A 20,768-nucleotide genomic window follows, 5' to 3' on the forward strand; every position below is an offset into this window, starting at 1 on the left:
TCTTTATTTTGTTCTTTATATTTTGAAAGTGAAAAGAAATAGTATTGAGTCAATTTCTTTTTTTCTTTTTTTAAATATTTGTTCTATGTATTTACAAGCCTTAAAGTTGCTCTAAAGGTTCTGAAAGTATCACTAGTACTTTTTCCCCAGGGTAGCACTGTTTTGAATGAGTTATTTTCGGAGCACTCTGGTCCGCAGCGGTTTTCTCAAATGCATTTCCTTCCGTTCCAAGGTTATGTACGTTTTGATTACTATTTTCTTTTTAAATTTCTGAAGCAAGCTGAGAGGCAGGCAGAAAAATCTGATGACAATTTACAAAAAAATTGATCTCTTCCTCATCTAGCTTACCCCAACCCCCTTGAAAGTTTTGTCTATTTATCATGCTTTGAAACAAAACTGAGGTGCATATGAAGGGGAGGGAAATTTATTTCTCTGCTTTTGCTCTATTATACAATTTGTTTACAGAAACTGCAAATTTAAAAATTACACTGGCATTTGCAGTCCTTAAAATAATAAATTAAAAGTTTTCAACTTTTTTTTTTGCTAAACAGATTTGTTTCGCTTTGTGTTTTTGTAAGTATGAGTCCTTGTTTAAAAAGAAAAGAAAAAAAAAAGATTAAAACAGAAAATATTTTCTATAAATAATACATGTATTTTGGTTTAGTGCTCCCGCCCTCAGGTTTGAAGTTTACTTTTTTTTTTTCAAGTACCTTTTTTCCTCCATGATCAACCTTTGTGTTTATCTATTTTTACCTCTCCCACTCGTGCATGTGTGGGGGAAGGGGGGGTCTGCGCGAGAATTGGCCTTGCTGCACTGTGATTGGCGAAGACGTGAAACTTTTTAAAAAAATACTTAAATTGTTTCTTTTTTTTTTTCCTCTGTATTTTAAGTTTTAATTATCCTCTGACTCCTCTTCGGCTTCCCGTAGCCATGTGAAGAATGCCGTGACAGATTTTAGCGCTACTCCTTTCCCGTTCTGCTCCGCTGGGTCCTTGCTGCTTTCCCACTTGTAGAAGGCATCCTCCGATATTACCTCCTCATCATACAGGCAATCAAAAAACATCCGCAACAAATCTGCAATAATGGAATAACGGGAGAGAACAGCTGTTAGTACTGTGCAGTTTAAGTCAGCGGACAAAGACACGGTTACGGATAAAGGGATTAACGTGACCTTTAATGCAAGAGATGCAGATACAAGTAAAAGTAAGGTCTGTTACTGAGTTATTACTTCCTGGCTGGTTACACACAGCTGAGAGGGAAAGCAGATCCCTCTGATGCTGTCAGATAACACATGGTCCACAGAAAAGGGAAAGCTGGGAAAGCAGCCGTGGGAATGTATTATCTAGGGACTGGCTGGCAAGCAGAATCCACAGCAGCCCATCCTCCTTTCACTGGACCGCACAACCTGGCAGCCTGGCTCCTCTCCAACACCCGATTTTTCGTGGGTCAGCAGGAGGGATAATGAACTACTGGTGCCTTAAAGCCAAGGACAACCAAGTTGGGTGTTTTGGGGCACTCTCTGATTCTGTGCTGCAGACTCCCCGAGAATCCCTGTTTCTTCGGCAACTCCCTCGCCTCTTTTCCAACAACAGTGTTCTGCAGTGTCTCTGGGACAAGACTTGTCGGCTGTCCAACTCATTTTATTCCCTCCAAGTACACAGACAGCTGTAGTGCAGCAATGCAATTACAGTGCCCGGTGGTCTCACATGTCCAGGTATTGTAAACTCAACAGATTATTTTTTACTGCTCTTTTTCCCCCGTCTCTTTTTATCAGCAGAGGTTTGTCCTTCCTTCTGCATGGCTGCTTACAGGAGCAACCAAGAGAAAAAGCTGGCCTCTGGCCAAGCATTTGGGGACCTCCACTGCTCTAAAACTTGGAATCTGGCTGAGCAGACACCCCTGTATGCTGTTTTCTCTCATCTGCTATGCACAAAGGTAAGGAAAAGCACATCCTCTTCCAGTTTCTACTACCAGACTTTACTCTCGCAGAAACACCCTTTTCTTATACTGTCAGGGTTCAAATTCCCAGCACAGAGGCAACACTTACTAGGAGGCTGATCAAGTTTTACTATAGATGCTTGTAGTGCATAAAGTGCTTGTAGTTCCTTCTCTGTGTCTGAGTCTAGGTACTTGAGTAAGATCGGCACTCTCTGTTTGATAACAGCAGTGTCCACGCAGAAGCTAGAAGAGTCCGCTGAGGGGAAGAGAAGAAAACAGGGTCAGCTTTGGTACACGGCAGCAGGGGCGGATCTTTAATCGCCTTTATTTATTCAAATAGAAATCACAGATACAGGTTAGCCTGGAGAGAAAAGAGGACGCGAAACAACAGGAAGTATTTCTGATCAACAGCTTTTTCTGGAAGTCTTGGTTCTTCCAGTTCCCCAAATTCAACCACTGTCTGCAGCGACCCTGGCCCTAACCAGCCTGCTGACACATGCAGAAGAATTATAACCTTACTTTGCAGTCCAAACCATTGCGTTTTCACAGACAACTGGATGTCCAAAGTGCGTACAATGGCTAGGGCTAAAATTTCAGTTATATATAAGGTTTTCAGAAAATTCTATCTTTTTTTTTTTTTTCCCTAAAAATACTAAGGCAGAAACAGAATCAGAAGCTGTATATGACACAGGAAATCAGGAATATATAAAAAATACACATTAGAAGTCCATCAGCAACATGGATAAATTATTCAGTGGCTTTTAAGTAGATCATACAACACAATTAAGTGATATTTTGAAAACAAAAGGAAAAAACCCCTCAATTAGAGGCAAGGTCAAAACGTAAACCAGAAGATGTTCCTGATACACCTCAGGGAACCCTCAAACATTTGTAATCAAATCCTGTGTCGTTTCACCATTAACACTAGGTGGCATCAGAAAGGTTCTGTTCTCAGGGAGAAGAAAGGAGCTGGGCTGTCTTTCCCCCTCAAACAAGATGAAGTTCAGACCATTCTCTCCACCAACCAAGACTTCTACAGCTAGAGCAGAACCGGGTGCTTTATGAGTACAATTTTTTGCCTTGCCAGATGCCAACAGTAAAGTTAAAGAAAACAAAGTGGACTGACCAGATGTTTCTGGCTGCAGCGCTTTATTCAAGTCCCCCTGAGGGTCTGACGCTCACATATCTGACTTGGGAACCCACCCTTTCCTCCATTTCCGGCCGACTGCCATGCTATTCAAGTAATCCACATAAACAGCCCTTCCAAAATTGCAACTTTGGACATAAAACTATTAACAAGACAGAGATGCAGGCTGGCTTCTCTTCTGCAACCCACGCTTCCAACTTGCACGTGCCAATCTGCAATGGTAAAGCACCCACGCGTACTTGCTGACACAGGAGCGGAAATGCTAATTATCTTAATAACGTCTAGTGCATTTCCACCTTCACTAGAAAAATCAATGAACAATCTGGCATTACTCAGAGTCGTCTGAAACGTCTGCTCACACAAGGTCACGGGGACACGCCAGGGCCTTGACAACACCGTAACCTGCAAAGTAGCTGGCTGTCACAGGGACATCCCGCTCTCGAGCACTAGAATTTAGTATGGTACAAAAGTTTTAGTGTGTGATAAAAAACAGCCTCAGGGGAGGGAAAAGTGATATAAACCTGAAAAATATAAAATAATTCTTTGCACGTTTGGTTTGTATGGTGTTTACATTGCAAGTTACTCACCTATAATAGCTGCTTTACAAACTGCTGTCATTAAAGCTCTAAGGAATGTAGGTGAACTCATCTGGCTTTCATCTAGATTAGCCTGAAATCAAGAGTAAATGGACCAGTTAAAAACACGCTGCTGTGTGAGAGCAACTGCTTCCAAACTCCACCGCTGAATTTGGCAGCAAGATCAAGTTCAAGCAAAAGCTGCTGCAGTGGAAATCCAGTTCACCCCTCTGCAAAAACTCAGCTTTCCCATTCACTTCTTGAAACCAGCTCAGGTATGTCAACATGCAACAACAGTTCTCTACTCCCACAACTAGTCATTTGTCTTGAGAAACAAACCAAGCCAACAACGCAATGCCCTTATACATTTTTTAAGAGTTTTAGGCTTTTTCAACAAATTCTACAGCATGCTCCTTGGGTGGAGATTTGTTTGCTTTGTTGAAGAAATTCAGAGAATAGCTATGTAACTTGTCCAAGACTACAAAGAGCCTGTGGGAGCCCGCAGATTTTCAGTGCTGCTTTCATTCCACTCTTGACTTCTCTAATGGCAGTAGAAAAATGACATTTCTAACACATTGCTCCAGCAATAGAAATAACCAAAATGAAGCTGACCAAGATTTAGCTGTAAGCACAAATCTAAATGAATCAGGCTGGGTATAATTTCAGACACTAGATTAAATATCTTACTTAAAGGATGCAGGCAGAGATAGCGGGCAAAAGATCAGCAGGTTGACAGGGCTTTTTTTTTTTTTAATTCCCTCTTTTTTCTTTTTCTGTATTTTCTCTTACAGTGCCTGGTCCAATGCACTGGGAAAGGTACATGTGCCCTCAGTGACTGCCCAGGATGTTTTTGCAGCATGGTGGGGCATGCAATTGGGCAGGGGGGAATTTGCATAGGTCATGTTGCAAAAGAAGTGAGAAGTTTTTATCCCATACTTTGGGAAGAAAGAATGTAGCACTGTACCCTGTCTAAAATGTAGTAAGTAGCCAGAAGCAGTGCATTCAGTGTCAAAAAGTCTACAGTATTTAAAAGGCAGTTACACATTTGTACCTTAATATGGCTAAAATTCCTTCTTCCTAAAGCTTACTATGAAATAACCAACTGATTATATTTTAGATTTTAATTCTTTGGAAGTGTTGATTGCACAGACCTAATCATCTTAGTGTCCTACGCCTAGGGAGGAGCCTGCAGAGATGCTCCTTTAGATGAGAAAATATTTACAAAAGCAGTTAACGAACTGTGTGCAGGGAGGGTGAAAATAGTCTTTGTACCTCTACCCAGTCAAAGATTTGTTCATCATTCGCCTTGTCCTCAACAATGAGTTTTTCTAGCTGCTTGTTCAGCTCTTCCGCAGAGAGTTCTTTCTCTGAAAGTGCTTCTGAGGAACCGGAACAGTCAGACTCTGTGAAGTCCAACTTCTGCAACATCAGAAACAATGATGAGAATTAGTTAAATATACTTTCCTATGCTGAATTACACTAAATTGAGGCAGTGAGCTACAGTTCATTCTGCTTACTGGCATCTTTCAACTGCTAAGTTATCATTACAACGATTTATATACTTTTTCTGTTCCAAAGATTATAAAGCATTTTACAAACATGTGGGAACTACATTATCCACCAAAGACAACCAGGCATCTCAGAGCAACTCCAGCACCGCACAATATCAGCGTGCACAAAATAAAGTGCATGTTGCTCAACTAAAACGACGGGGAGCTGTAATGCAATTACCAGAGCTGGCATTCACTCAGACGAATTGCAGCTAACGCCCCAATTCATTGTAAAATGCGACAGAGGATCTACAGTCCCCTCACCAAGCCCCAGGCCTTGGTAATCCATTTCATTTCCTGTGGCGCAGCACTTCCTAAGTGCTAAAACTGGGCAGCGGATCACTTGGAGCACCAAAGGGAGACCTCCAGCTTCTTCCTTAGGAGCACCGCCAGCAAGAGCTGCAAGGTGCCCTCCATCAGGCCTGGCTCCTCTTGGGTGTGAAACCCTCTGGGATCATAATGCAAGGTGGGATGAGTGAATAATTGCTACCATTTATTCTGGCCCTTCTGCAGATGATCTGTCCTTGCTGCAAAACTCATTCTTGAGTTCATTCCTCCCAGTTGGACAAAGAGATCTGGAGGAAGCCAGCTGACAGGAGATGTGTGGTGGGATGGGAGGGGACAAGCCCATCCTCCCGGCATTTCAGAAAGGCAGTGCTGCAATAATCTAACCCCAGCTTGGTGAGGGAGACACTTCACCCCACATCCCATACCAACTATACATAAGAATGGGATGGAAGAGGATGAACAAATGGGATGTAGGGCCAAAAATCAGTGTGCCAAAATCATTAAGCAGATGCTTGCTCTGAACTCACTTGTTCCATGAGAAAGGTATGTACATCCTCCCCTTCGGGTAAGTAGTCCTTCCAACTGAGGCCAGACTCCCTCCATAAGGCTCCCACTTTCTTATGGCTCTAAAACACAAACAGTTTGCTCATTTTCAAGACTTGAGACACAACCAGGGAAGCTTACACAAGCCGGAGTGGTGCAGCTGTGTCAGGAGAAATAAAGAACCGTTCAGCCACCAAACAAAACGCCTAGCAATGAAGTGAAAACTTCTGGAAATCCCGTGCAAGAGAAATCATATATGCAATCCCGCCACAGGTATACACATCTTGTTAAGTGGTCAAACGCCACGGTGATGGGTAATAAACAAGGCATAACGTGACACATGGGGTTTGCAACAACTTCAGCCAGAGATTACCTACAAAAAGTGACACATCTGAACAAGGCACAGTTTCCCACGGCCGTGACACAGAGCTGGCAGTTAGATGACTTAGATTCTTCTCCTGACTCTGTCATTAACTTACTCCGTGACTCACTTTCCCCCTGCTTTGACATTGAGGCACCAGCAAATCAGCTACTTTTAGAAAATAATTATTTACATGGCTGTTTTCTGTGCAGAGGTCAAGCCTCAAATTCAGGTACGTAATACCAAGTTCACTCTTCAATTCCTAGAATTTACTGCAAACCTTGAGAAAAACGCCTTTGCAGCACATACAGTTCAGCTTTCCACATCCTCTAATGTCACACTGACCTTTCGGTATCCGGCCTAAGTTGGCACATACACAATTCTCACAAGAATAAAAATACTAGCAACAACCAGCTCTTTTCACCCAAATGCTTTGCCAAAACGTTTACCTTGTAGCACCCACATAAGGGAGATCACTGCGTAGCCTAAGCGCTGATAAAAGCAGCCTGATTTTCAGTTTACAAAGCAGATTACAATTTTAAGTTTACAATGCAGATCATTAAGAGCTAATTGTGCATGGTTCCTGCTATGATTCATCAGGATCTGAATTAGATGACTGATATTACATAGAAATTCCCGAGTCCAAGTACGGGCCTGGATGAGATCGAATTAGAAAGCCGTGGCAGAAACAGAAACCCAAGGCTGTGCTTCAACTCCCGGAGCACAGCAGCTTTTCTTTCACAGAACAGAGAAAAATAAATGGAAGTCGACTGTCCAAACAAGCATAAGACTAAAATAAATAAATAAAAAGTCACTATTTGCACTGCTAGACTGACTGCTAGACTGAAATGCTCCTGGAACATTCAACCTTATTTGAATGCATGCTTTAAAAAAAAAAAAAAGAAAAAGAAAAAGAAAAAAAAGGCAAGTGAGGGATTTTACAGGGTTGAAAATAGACACTATCCAAAGTGCAGTATTTAGCTGGATTGAAAAAAAGAAAGACAAAAAATGGAGACAGAGTTATAGGGAAACCACCAAACTGTTTGGACACACAACCGTGAAATGTGTAAGAGAGCTCTACAAGTTACAGGGTGAAAAGGTGTCACTACCCCTAGTGATGGGTGATTCTTAAGAGTTGGCAGATTTAGTTTGGATAAGCACCCAGAAGTCTGAGAGGCCATCTGAAGCTTATCCGAACCCTCAGAACCTCTCCGGTCTGCAAGAACAGCTCTCTCGCAAGATTTCCGGCACTTGCTGCTTCTGGTCAGCCCAGAAATACCTTGAGAATGTCCCTCTTGCAGTATTTCAGCACTCTAGCTTCTGGAAGAAGCCAGGTGCAAAGGTACCTGCAAAAGGGAAAAGTGATGAGAAAAAATAAAGTTAACTTTCTGGAATCTCGTAAAGGCTTGGTTTGAAACTGGGGATGAAGAGGCGGGTTTCCTAGGTTATCTGGACTGGTTGGCCCATCCCTAAATATCTTCATGTGGGAAAAGTGTAGGCTTCACGCATAAACACATACTCACTGCATCCAGCTCCCATCTACAACTGGTACACCTGGACACTTACCATTTGTTTGCATAGAAGGTGCAAGATTTCAGCAAGCAAGACGCCGGCTCTTCCCACAGGAAGCAAAGGTTTGCTAAATTCTCTAGAATGAAAGAAAACCAGATATTTTTCCTTGTAATTTATATTGTCTGAAGAAGGTTTCATCCTTGTAAAACAGTGCTCCAAGCCTGGAATGCAAGGCAAGGGCTAGTGATCTGAGGCAGGTAATCATCTTGAACTTCTGCCAGGGATAAAGGATTTGATCTAGCTAGCACTGCTGATAAAACAGACTTCAGTGATGCAGTGCGCTTGCCACAACGGGGCTAATTACAAAGACTTTATTATTATGTAACGTCAAACCCACTAATTTTTGTGGGATGCTGCATTTGGGTAGCAGGACCCATTTTGGGGAAAAGGCTATTATTTTCTTAATCCACTACTTACAGGAAAAGGGAACCATTCAATTGGCTTCTAGTTAATCCCCAAATATATAAGGACATGCACAAAATACAGAAACTCAGGTCCTGGAAGCAGTTTCCAGTCTTGCAGGCCAGGTTTTGTGCCCGTTTAAGGCAATGCCCCGGTGGCAGTTATTACACTCCATGACATAAGGACTCCTGCACAATAGCTCGCTCTCTTCAAATCTAATTCTCAGAGCCTCAGTGGTGCTCTCAAATGACTGCGACTGTGCAACACCAGGGTATTTTTTAGCTCAGCTGAAACAAACAGGATTGAAGTAGATTTACAGATAAAACTTTCACCCCTGAATGGCAGTGACTGCACAGCAGCAAGCTCCCTTCCCACCACAGCTTTCAGTCTGGTGCAAGTCCTGAACGATGTGCAGCAAGCCTTTTATCAACTTGTAGGAGAAGTTGAGCCTCTAACACTACTTGTCTTTTATCTACTGATGGGAACCACGCTGTGAAAATACTACAGCGTAGCCAGGCAGACAGCTCAGCTCAACCGATACTGGAAAAGAACAGCATTGCTTACTGTATAAGTTCTCTCATAGAGATTCCTCCTTCTTTTAACATGGGGGTCACCAACTCAGCTAGGTACAACCAAATATGGGGTATATCTATGGCCATATCGTCTGCCATCTCCAAGGTATCTGAAAAGCTTTAAAAGAAGGAAAACCGTCAAACATTAAAGACAATTTAATTTGAGACTTTTCCTGCAAAGTAAATCTGCACTTTCAAAAATCCTTTTTCCCCGTCCCCCCTGCCCCCCCAAATAAAGTAAAGAAAAAAGAAAATCACAAAGGTAACAAAGAAAACTGTTGCCATCTTGTGCTTTCAATGCTTCAAAACTGCCAGGAGGGAATTTCTCTATGCGGTAACATGGAGAGCATGTGGAAAAGGCATCGCCTTCTGTAAAACCAGCAGATACATACAGGAAAGCACCATTTACAATCATTCTTATATCCCAGTAACAAATTGTTTACTAACTAGTAAAACCTGCACAAGTGAAAAAAAGCATTTTTGTCTATAAATACAAACCATCTAATAAATGGAGCCTCCTTAAAAAAATCCAAACATTTACAGAAGGGGGTTAATAGTAACAGAAGTCCAAATGTAAGGTAATCAGCAAAATGTCTGTAAGTGTGTAAAAAAACACAAGAAAAATATTCAATACACCAGAGGGAGGTTTCCAACCAGAACAGAAAACACAGCAGGATGAATTACAAAATCGCTCCCCAACTCTGGATACAGTTTCCAGAATCGCTCAAAACTCTTCTTTCCCATAAAAGCCTTGTAGGTGGCTTCACTTCCCATGCCTGGTACAAGATGATAATTTTTCTGGCTCTCCTGCTAGTTTTCATCATGATTCATTTCTCACCAAAAACCTTGAAAGTTCTGGGGTCCGGTTTAGTGACTATAAATTCATATTTTCTCTTGTGCTTCAAAACCAGAAACAATCTCCTTTGCTTTGTTCTTTACGTCCTCTGCTACCTAGGTTTGTCCAAGCGTTTCTGCCAGAAATTGGTTTCCTGTTGTGTATCTCTCCAGACTTGCGCTGTGACCAGCACTCATCCCATAACCCCTAATTACAGAGCAATTTGTCTTGCGTGAATAAGTATAGTGGTTTTTGGTGTTCTTCTCATGTGCCTGGCTGAACACCACTTGCCCTCTCATCATCTTCAGGAGCTGTTTCACTTTGTTTATGCCACATTCAGACCACATGTCCCACTATTTCATCAAGATCTTACTTATTTGGCATCACAACCACTTATCCACACTCCGGGGAACACAGGAATGGCTTTAATCACAATTCATTATGTAAATGTATCACTTGAAACAAGTCGTTTTGACCATCAGCGACTGCGTGGACACAGACGAGTGCACTCCCTGTGGATATGTATTTTTTACTGCTGTTCCATACGGTTTTGAACTCAGGCTGCCTACACTTTTCCTGTGAGCCACTGGATTGCACCACAATGAAATTCACTGCCAGGCATGGGCGCAGGGAGATCACTGTTGGAGCGCTCAGTGGTACCACGACGAGACATAATTCAAATAAAAGCAGCAAGACAGGGCTAACCATCCAGAAATCCAGTATCTGAAAGCATTATTTCATCTGCTCATTCACTGGCTGCTCTTTGTGATTGTCCCTGTTTTAATCACCCTGCTCTAAGCCCCAGCAAGGACCGAGTGGTGCCAGGGACCTCCCTGGGAACGCGGATTGTTTTATGACTGGATACCAGTTCAAATCCAGGCTGGGAACACACAACCCAGAGAGCTGAAATGAACCAGCAGCTGAAACTCAGATCTCTTGAGGAAGTCTAACCCGTCTGATACTGCATATTCTCCTTCTCAGCGCCTCGAGGACATGTCCACTCCTTAAAGTGGAGGTGTCCTGAAAAATGGCATCGTATGGGTGAAGGCTGTTTTAGCAGTGGGAGAGTGGCTACAGTTCTGTGGATGCACAGGACTTCAGGCTACACGGCTTCCAGGCACTAATGTCACGTGGAGATTTTTGACTTCTTCCTCCTCTTTTAATCGTATTCAGTGATTTGCCAAAAGGCAAACGTTGACAAATGCATCACAAAACAGAAATCTAAACACGCACATTTAAATAGACACCCACATATTTGCTTAGAAATAAATACTTATATAAATACAAAAATATTTACATTCACTAAAGCATTTGAAATACTTAAAAATATTTTACAATAACTATATTACTTATAAATACACCCAGGTAAAAAAACTTCTTCAAAACAGATGCGTGGAGAAGGCAGGATACCAAGGCAAGGTGGGAAATCATTCCTCTCCCACACAGTGTTCATTTGCAAAGAACGCTAAAGAAAAGTATCCATTTGTACGCGGAGAATACAAACCCCTTGAAGAAATCCTGCTTGCTCAGCTTTCCCGACTGCACCAACTGATGTAATAACTGGCCCATGTGATCCCTGGTGATCTGACTCCTCTCGAGCGTCGACTCCACTCCCACTCGCACAAAAACAGGCAGCAGATTCTGGGTGCTCAGTTCCTCCACGCACTGCATTGCTTCCTGTTTGAATGACACACAGGATCATTCACCTGAACTGAAAACATCAAAAAATGGGACAGAAGGATATTTTCTACCATAACATAGAGGTTTTTTTGGAAATGAGTATTTAGTGAAGCTGCCAGGCAAAGGTGCCGAACTAGGCTGTGGAACCTCCTCACAAATCACCACTGAGATGGCGATTGAATAATAATAATAATAGTAATAGTACAAAAAGAGATGAGAATTCATACCACACAAGCAAAAATTTTTAAAATACAATCACACTCCCGGGTACTGTTCAGCTGCTCAGTGAAAGGACAGGAATTGTCATCTGGATGCCACCAAAACACCTAAGTATTCCATCAAGTATCAAGCCAAGTGAAAAGGAGGACATCAGGTTAGATTCAATACTGATCTGATCTGCACAGAAATGCCTGTCTTACAAACCCACACCATATAAAGAAGCAGAAAATAGGTAGGGAGCATTTGGAGGAAAATTTCCCTGTTCTAAAGCTTCTACTTTCTGGCATGTGCTTTTTGTAACCGAAGCAAACAAAACACTCTTAGAAACTTTCAGAGAAGCGCTCAATGTCATCCTTCAAAAATCTCCACTGTCATCAGCAAAGATCTTCCACTGACCTTCTAGGTTCAGCCCAACGGATCTCAACGGGCTTCCTGACTAAAGACATTTGCTCTTTGTCTTAGGTTATGCCTTTAGTTATCAAGAACTGGCAGTCCCAGATGCATTTCTGCAGGCCCCGAATGGCTTTTTTCTGCAGGTCACAAGCCTGGCAGTCCCAGACAGCACGCTCAGGTCAGAGCTCTTCCATCAGATGTGCCCGATGGATGCTGGTGTCTCCAGGACAGACAGGTGAACATGCTGTCAACCCTGCTGTCACCAGACGCTAGCATACAGCTCAGCAGTTTTAATTTACAGTCAGGTTAAATACTGAAGACTGAAGTCATGAGAAATAGCTATTCCTCTGCTATATACTACATTAACATGCCCATATATGGCCTTATTAATATGAGTTTAAACTGAATTAGTCAGAAGCTTTGTTGCATGCTGCATTGGAAGAGCACTAAGAATTTACAATTATCAAGTAACCCCCTAATGCAAACAAGCTGCCTCAATCTGATCTACTTTTTTAACCAGAGGTGCACTTGTCTAATACAATTCAACTCTATTTCCATCCAGCCATAAAAAAAATTTCATTGTATTCACAAGCAGAGAAACTGAAGCAGCCCCTTAGCCCCAGACATCCAGGGGTTAGCCTTTGAAGTCTATCGCAAAAAGAAAAAGGGCTGGAGACTCCTTTGTTAACCAGCCCTGCTGTCCCCAACTCCTCCTGCTGAGACCTGCCAGGCCAGCAAGCTGGAACACATTGCGAATCAAAGTGGTTGGTTTTTTTTTTTTTTTCTCCAAACCAGGATTTAATAATTTCTCCTGATAACTAGATGTGAACCCAAAACAATCCATCATAAGAATATTCCTCTTTCCGATTTTAATTGGAAGCCCTATGAAGTGCAAGCAGCAACTCTTTTTAGGGTGCCAAACTAGTAACTCCCTAGTGCTGCCATTTCAAACTTGGCAGGTTTTTAAAATTTATTTCAGCAAAAGATCAAACCAATCAGCTTTGCAGTGAATGTAACACGTCTTGCAAACTCCCTGGACAAGCTAAAAATCCATTTACAAGGGAAACAAAATTTCAACCTTTAACTAGGAAGTGATGACAGCTGCTCAGTAATTTTCAGTGTTTATTAAAAATACTCTGGAGTGGTTTGTTCAATATTTAGTATTGCTTTATCTGCCTCCAGATCAGAACAGCACATACTTTGATAGCTGAATGAAAACCTCAGTTTATTTTCCCGCTAGCTTTTCTGCTTCCAAAATTGCTGTTATTATGGAGCTGCTCAGTGATTCATGACAGATACACATACATCTTGCTACTTAAAACACACAAGCTGGGCTATTTTTCCTATTGCCAGCAGGGCAGAAAACAAGTTTGGGAGACAACTATCCTAAAACCGCCCATGGAGCTGCTGTTGCTGCACTAATTTTGACAGGCCCCACCATTTCTGTTAACTCTGTGCGAGATGGGTGCTTATGAAGACACTGCTCCTGGAAAGAAAACATACTCTAGTCCCACAGACTTTTCTGCTAAGCGTGGTTTTCATTTGCTTACCTTAAAATCATTAATATGCAAGAACTCATCAATGATAGATTTGCATTTTCTCTCTATTTCCTCTTCTGATAGCAAAGGCTTTTCTTGCGCTGGAGCTGGGGGAGCTTCTGGCTTGGCTGGTAGAAATTTAAGAAAAACAAAGACATTTGGAGAAGGAAAATCAGTGTCATTTTCAGAGATGACATTCTGAAAACAGAAGTCAGCGGAGCAGGGTGTGTTCCCTATTCCATCATCAGGCACGGGTCACTTCTATCTTGGCTACATTTCCCCTGTATGAACTCTCAATATTTCTGTACATCAACCTTCTTGTAGAAACATAGCTGGCAGTGACACAGGTTGCAACACCTTCAAAGCTCTCTATCAACTTTAAATAATTAAACTTTGAGCTGTTACAGCATACTGCCTGTTTAAAACATGCTGACTGTGATGGGCAGCAAACCAAAGCAATCTCCTGATCACATCCCCAAAACCTTGGTCCTCATGAAGTCTTTTACAAAGTCCCAAAGCTTCAAGATGAGCGCGTGCTGTGTCGTGGCAGTCAAGATGTATTCCTCACTGTAGCAGTTTCTAGATGGTTCCCAGGGACGGAGCAAAACACTGTACTTATCGTGAAGGTTCTGTCCACAGGGAACATCGCCCTAAGTGTCCTCAATATTTTCTCACTAACAAATCAGCTCAAGCTGGCAGGAGCAAAAAGCGAGAGCTGCAGCACTGACAAGGTGACAAGCCACCTCAGTGGGTGCTAACACCACACTGCACTGAGACCTGCTTGGAAGGAGGGCTGGCAACAATACAGTGCTAAAAAGATACCGTGCGCAGTCTGTTCCAGACCCAAGTCACTGCTCTGGCCCTGGGAAGAGTTTGGAAAGGGCAGATCTGGCCTTACTGGGCACTAAAGAAGCATTTCTGCAGAACTGACACTGATTTTGGAAACTCTGAGCCCAGAAACCAGCAGCAACAGTGACAGGATATGAGCAGGCAAGACAGTGTCATGGAGTGGTGCTTTGCTAATATCTCCAGCCTTTCAACTCTGATGAATCCTAAGGAGGAGCTGGTGAGAGGAGATGACGCCAAGGCCTGTATGAATCAATTGTGTTACAAACCTTTGGGAGACAGATCACAGCTATCGCAGCTCCATGATGCGTCACTGCAGGCCAAATATTCACTCCGCTGCACAGAAATCTGTCACGTTTTCTGATAGATTTTTCCCTTATGCCTTTTCACACATTCAGCAAGATTCCCTGAGCACGGAAGAGCCACTTACCAGATTCCTTGGCTTTGTTCCTCTCTGCCTCTGTGCTGTTCCTGTCCATCTCCATACCGCCTGTTAACTGCTTCACCGTCTCCAACATCTCCCTCCGCTGCTCCTCTTGTGCCTGATTGTCGAGCAGCAGCTCTTTACTGCTGCTGCCCCGTAGGAAGGTGTTGGGACGGGAGAGGGAAGGTGGGAGAGGTTTGTCATTCTTCTCCCTGCCCGTGCTCCCGCGACTGCAGAACAAAACCAGACATGCTTAAAGGTTATGGTACGAGTAACCCCTACTCGCAGCACTGGTAATGTTAGAAAAGATACTGGATAGCTTTATAGTAACTGCGGGAGGAAGAAAAAAAAAAACCCACAACACAAACCTGGCAGGATTGCTGTCTCAATTTTTTACAGTCGTAGCTACACAGAATATAATCAAAATTAACTCAAGTCTCAGAGAGGCACAAACACAAATATCCACAGAGTGGACAGGCAGAGCCAATGCTTCCCAGAGAACACAAGGAAAAGCAATGGAGTCCTTACAGCACCCGTTTTATATGTGGAATGCTGAACTTTATAATGTAAAGGCACTGTTTTACTGTGAAATGGTATGAGCAGTGTATTTTTGACCCATATATTGAAAAATAGCTTCCAAATAGTGAAGGCTGCCAGCAACAGATGACAAGGATCTCTCCTATTAATTACTGTGTTAATGAGTAAGATGGGCAAAACAATACCAAAATTGAGTAATTTCCAGGTAAGCCAGAGTTTTAGGTCAAATACGAAGGAAAACATCAGAGGGACAAACCCAAGAAAACAGTCCAGCAGCTCGTGTGTACTGAAGGAAGAACTACTGATGTTTTAAATGAACTGTACATTTATAAACCATGTCTAGAGCTAATAAATTATTGAGGGTTAATGCATGTTTCATGCTACAAGCTGGAGTGGCTGTAGCCCTGATGAAATCGGGGTGTGTGAGAGAACCGCACAGCCTTATGTATGTATCGCAGGGTGCAGAAGCTCAGGCAGGCTTGGTCACACCTAATGGGAAGGGTCAGACAGCCAGAGGGTTTTAAGAGCCCTGCTAAATTTCTGCAAGGTTTTAGGCATGGTTTTCTGGATAAATAAACCTATTGACCTGGCTGAATCCATGACCATTGAATCCAGCCCGCATACCTATTTATTACTTCTCATCTGAAGAGTTTTTAACCTGTTATAAACTACCAAACGTATCCTGAGATAAAGGGTGACTGAAAAGTGGAAAGTAAAACATTCACCGCAATGGCTTTAAAAATTAATACCACCTGTCTCTCCTATGATATTATAAAATATGCATGTGTTTTAAGTTAACTCAAAGTACACGGGGGCAGGGAGAAAGACCCAGCCGTTCCTGGAAACTCAATGAAATTCTCTTTTTTCTGTGTGCTGGTAACTAGAGCAGTAAGTGAAAAGCGCAGGCGTACAGACAGCAGAAGGGAAAGTCATCATTGGACTGAAGCTTACCTAGTTAAGGCCCTGCGAGAATCTAATTCTGAAGATGCGGATGAGGCAGATACAGATGAGACTGGAGGCTGCAGTGCAGAAAATCTGTTCAAACTAGTGGCACTTGGTCGTAAGGAGTCTGGGAGATTGTAAAGACAACACAGAGAAGAGCGACAACAAGGTCAGTAGCCGCTGACACCGTGGCATCACAAAATCATTTAAAGTAATAGCTGGTTTCGAAGTGATGGGGAGAGAACTGAAGGGAAAGGGTTGGTCCTGCCCCACTTTAACCCTGCTTGCCAAGCAGTCAGGCACAGAGAGATGAGCTTTCCCACCCAAATCCGCTCTTGGCAAGGATGGCTGGTAGCAAAGCAGAGGGTGAGGACCCATCCTGACTTACCCATCTCGCTTGCCTTTGCTCCACCACTGCTGCCCTTTCCCCAGCTGCCCAGCTGGGCTTTAGGCACAAGCTGAATCTTCTCATCTATTGTGGGCTGTAAAACACATCAAGACATACCATTACAAGGGTAAATCATACATCTTAATTATAAATGGGGTATTTTTTGGCAAAAATCCTGTCTTGTGAATATGAAAATGCTCTTTAACATGTTTTTGGAAGACAGAGCCAGACACAGAGGACATCACAAACTGCCTCTTCCAAAGTCAGTGAAAGACATTCACAATGACCAGGATGCTTCTTTTTATTGGGAACTCTGAAGCTCAGTAAGGAGGAAAAAGCACAGAATATCAGTACTTAAAAGATGTTCAGTTTGTTTGTGATGAGTAAAATGGTTCTGCTGTCCACTCCATCTACCAGTCATGGCTTTGGGGGGAATGTGCACGGTAACAGAATTCAGAGGGTTAAGAATGACAATATGTTGCAGAACTTGGGGGGAAAAACGTAGTGTCTGACAAGAAGAGAATATTGATTTTACAATGCTCAGTAGGTGAATTTATTGACGAGGAGGTTGTGACCCCACAGATCTCTTTGTATGAGCTCCTCTCTCCTTCTGACAATGCAGCTGTTGTGGAGCTAGCTCTGTTTGTACTGTGTTTGTACTAAATGGAGTAGAAGGACTTTTCCCAGATGAGCTGTAAGCCCAGACAAAAGCAGGCTGAATTTCTCCTGCTAATTAAGTTTTGGAGTCTGTTTTATGACTTTCACAAGGAACAAACTGAGTTTGATCTGCAGAAGGGCTACAGTCTGTCCAGGTTCTGCTTTACAGCTCTCCAAGCACCCAGGCACTGAGAGTAAAATTCAGGGAGAGTGACATTAATTGGGACAAGGGAATGTCTAGGAATCGCCCTGATTTATGTGAAAGACAGAGTTCTCCTTGGCGAGAAATCCCAAAGCTGTTCTGAAGATCATGAAAAAAGGAGAAAACTCTAAGCTTGCCTAACCTGCAGCCTGAAATAAATGTCCCAAAGTCACCACTTTAATGGTTAAATAACAGGAAGATGCTCATCTGGAGGACAGGCGTGGAAGTTTATCACATACTGAGGAATGCAACAGCACCACACAGAAGTCCACAAACACCGTAAAAGCAGACACAGCTCTTCTCATACCACCTGAACCTTTCAAGCCTGGAGTGCTGCCATCTGGGACATGTCAGGAATATTTTGTTTTCAAATTGAATGTGACATCCTCATTCTACTAAGAAGCAGTGTCAGAATAGGGTCCTGAGAACTTGAGGCAGCAAAGGACTTCTGTCAGACAGGTGTTTGAGACCCCTTCTGCAGTAGTCATGTGATGTGCTGCATCATCATCACCCATGATACCCCACTTACATTCTCTTTTCATCATTTAATAAAATGCAGATTTTCCAACTAAGAGAACTTCTGGGTCACTAAAAGGACCTTATGAACCTGATAAAAAGCATATGCATACTCCTTACCCTCAGAACAAACAAAATAGGAACATTCAGAAGACAACGGAGTCTTCCTTTGTGCTTTATTTATGCACAGTATTAACTCTGGGGATTTAAAATGTCCCAAAACCCCAGTTTTGACCTGTAAACACCATAATGGTCTTTCCTAGACAGGCAGACACAGTAAGGCAAGACCTTGGCATTTTTGTTGCTCTGAACGAGTCTTGTGCTGGCACCTACCTTGGTGATTTTAAGGAACTTGGTGGGGTCCAGCACTCTGCTGTTCTTTGCCCCCTGCACAGTGTTCCAACCGCCTTCATCGACCCGCTGGACACCTGCCAGATGACAAACACAACTGCCCTTAGCTCATCCCCACTGCTCCAGCGGCACTCCAGGAGAATGCAGGCCATTGTCTCCAAGTTCAACAGGAGGAGGAAAAGAAGACGGCACGTTTCTGCTAAGCCTCAGCACAATTCTGTGCAGAAATCATGTCTTTCAGAGTGTTTCTTCAGACTAAGATGACATAACTAGCTTGCCTTAATTACTATAAAACAGCCTTGATGTGAAAGATCTCAGTGTTTTCAAGGGCTGGTTTTGGTAGTGATTCTTAGTTAGATTTCTCAGTGTGTGTTCTTGCGATCTGGATATGGCTGCACATACTGTGCGTTCATGAGCTCACAAAAGGAGCAGACGACGTGCCTTTGCTAACCCAAAGCCGCGCTTGTTGCACAGATTTCAGCAATGCTAGGCTAGCCTAGACACAAAACCATTCAGGCAGTCCCAAGTTCCTTACCTTCTCCTGATGTCAGCTTTAGGACAACTAAAACAAAGTCTAAGTGTATTTTCTTTATGCCATGTTTTCACAGCACTTTCATTTGACAATCCTTAGTATTAAAGAATCCCCAAAATGACTTTCTCCTTGCCCTGCTCTGTCCCAGTCTTCATTCTCCCAGTCACTCCAAATTCATCTTCAGGTAGTGCCAGCCTCAAGGGCTGGTAGCAATTTAAGGTAAGGCCAAGGCATTTTCTCATGCTGAGTTAACACCTCACAACTTTAACAGCTAAAGACAACATGGTTACTCTTGAAATTAGATGCTATTCTCTTGAAATTAGATTCTGCTGTATGCAAGAATGGATGGCAAATCTGACTCCTATGTAGTAACTTGTTATAACAGATTTCTGGCAGACTGTCACAAAATCAAATATGGTTTGCATGAATGTGAAACTTAAGCACTATTGGCCTGCAATTGTTTATTTTTACCCAAGGGATTTGTCGCTGAAAAAGTCACACAGCCAATCCGTGGCAAGTCTGTTCCTTCTCCAGCCTCAGCCATCATCAGGCCCCAATTCCCTTTGCTCATTACACTTAGGGAAAAAAACCCAGATTTTTAAATTTTATATGGGATTCCCTCTATGGCCACTGGATGTGACATGAATGAAATAAGCAGCCAACTTGGCTTTTACTTTACCCGGTCTCCTCTTCTCTTTGGTCATGAGTTGTTGGACCTTCCTCTGTTCTTCTTGCTCTTCAATCTTGGCTTCTTTATGAATCTGCTCGATGGTCTTCGGGCCCTGGTCTGCTCTCCGTGACACCCAGTTGCACTAGGAAAGAAGCAAACATGCTCAGAGATAATTCCAGGGGAACATCGTAAATGGGCTATTTTGAACACCACGAACGAGGCCTAATCCTCCCACCCTTGTAAATTCTTAGGGGGGCTGCTCCCCAGGGTACTGGGGAAGATTTTGTGGAGCTGGATCATGTTGCAGACACAGTTATCCCAGCACCAGAGGTCAAAGCTACGTACTCTGGTATATAGACTGTGGTATATGTTTTGGTGGAGAATGGAGGCTGCAGTGAAGACCTGACTTTGGAGAGGCATGACTGAATTCAAGACATTTTAACCCCAAGCATCCTGCACATTCCCAGCTTTCCAGTCTTTCTAGGTTCAGAGGAAAGAGATGGACTAGAGGGAGGCTGCTGTCGTTCTCTATCCGTTTATTACTGATGCTGTTCGTTGGAGCCCTTCCTCCAAGCTTGAGGAAAAAAATGAAACCCTGAAAATAAAGAAGCATGAAGCGACCACTTTTTATCTGGAGATGGTGCTTTGCCACTCCAGGAATTGTGATGGCTGAGACAGGAATCCTGCAGAGAGAGGTGGAGCTGTCTCTCCACAAAACATTTCCACTGCTTGATGTGTCTATTCAACCATACACTGCACAGATCCATCCATCCCCGGAATAACCAGACTGTCTCTCGGTCTTACTACAACCTCATTACAACTTTTGTGGCAATTACCTTTGCGTAACCTGCAGTCAAAATGGTGACGTCAGCCTCCACAAAACCCCAAACCAGCTTCAAAACAGCTATTTGAGGTATGAGTAAAACCTGCTCAGGACTTCAGTCAAGCACTGTCTCATGGCTAACACCACACTGCTATCAGCACCTACCTGGGTGAAATTACAGGTGACCCTGCTGGGGAAGGTTTGTGCAAGCTGCAGTCACATCTTCAGCTGGATGGTGTAGAGACACCCTTCACTGTATGAGACTC

At 43.0% G+C, this 20,768-nt stretch overlaps 1 protein-coding gene across 9 annotated transcripts in view; it reads right to left on the reverse strand.

Annotated features, from left to right (window-relative positions):
- Positions 1–838: 838 nt before the first annotated feature.
- The window catches only part of EIF4G3 (eukaryotic translation initiation factor 4 gamma 3), a 147,392-nt gene continuing 127,462 nt past the window's right edge, over positions 839–20,768 (reverse strand). For all 9 annotated transcript variants that reach the window (XM_075027614.1, XM_075027608.1, XM_075027611.1 and 6 more), the window contains 14 exons: positions 19,689–19,821; positions 18,460–18,554; positions 16,752–16,845; positions 16,373–16,490; positions 14,891–15,114; positions 13,627–13,742; positions 11,289–11,461; positions 8,942–9,067; positions 7,970–8,051; positions 6,027–6,125; positions 4,934–5,080; positions 3,674–3,755; positions 2,049–2,195; positions 839–1,075 (listed from right to left, as the gene is read on the reverse strand). In XM_075027614.1, coding sequence (XP_074883715.1) covers positions 894–1,075; positions 2,049–2,195; positions 3,674–3,755; positions 4,934–5,080; positions 6,027–6,125; positions 7,970–8,051; positions 8,942–9,067; positions 11,289–11,461; positions 13,627–13,742; positions 14,891–15,114; positions 16,373–16,490; positions 16,752–16,845; positions 18,460–18,554; positions 19,689–19,821 — 1,818 coding nt within the window. In that variant the 3' untranslated portion in view covers positions 839–893. The remainder of the gene's footprint in view (positions 1,076–2,048; positions 2,196–3,673; positions 3,756–4,933; positions 5,081–6,026; positions 6,126–7,969; positions 8,052–8,941; positions 9,068–11,288; positions 11,462–13,626; positions 13,743–14,890; positions 15,115–16,372; positions 16,491–16,751; positions 16,846–18,459; positions 18,555–19,688; positions 19,822–20,768) is intronic.

Source organism: Buteo buteo, chromosome 5, assembly GCF_964188355.1.
Source record: "Buteo buteo chromosome 5, bButBut1.hap1.1, whole genome shotgun sequence".
Taxonomy (NCBI): domain Eukaryota; kingdom Metazoa; phylum Chordata; class Aves; order Accipitriformes; family Accipitridae; genus Buteo; species Buteo buteo.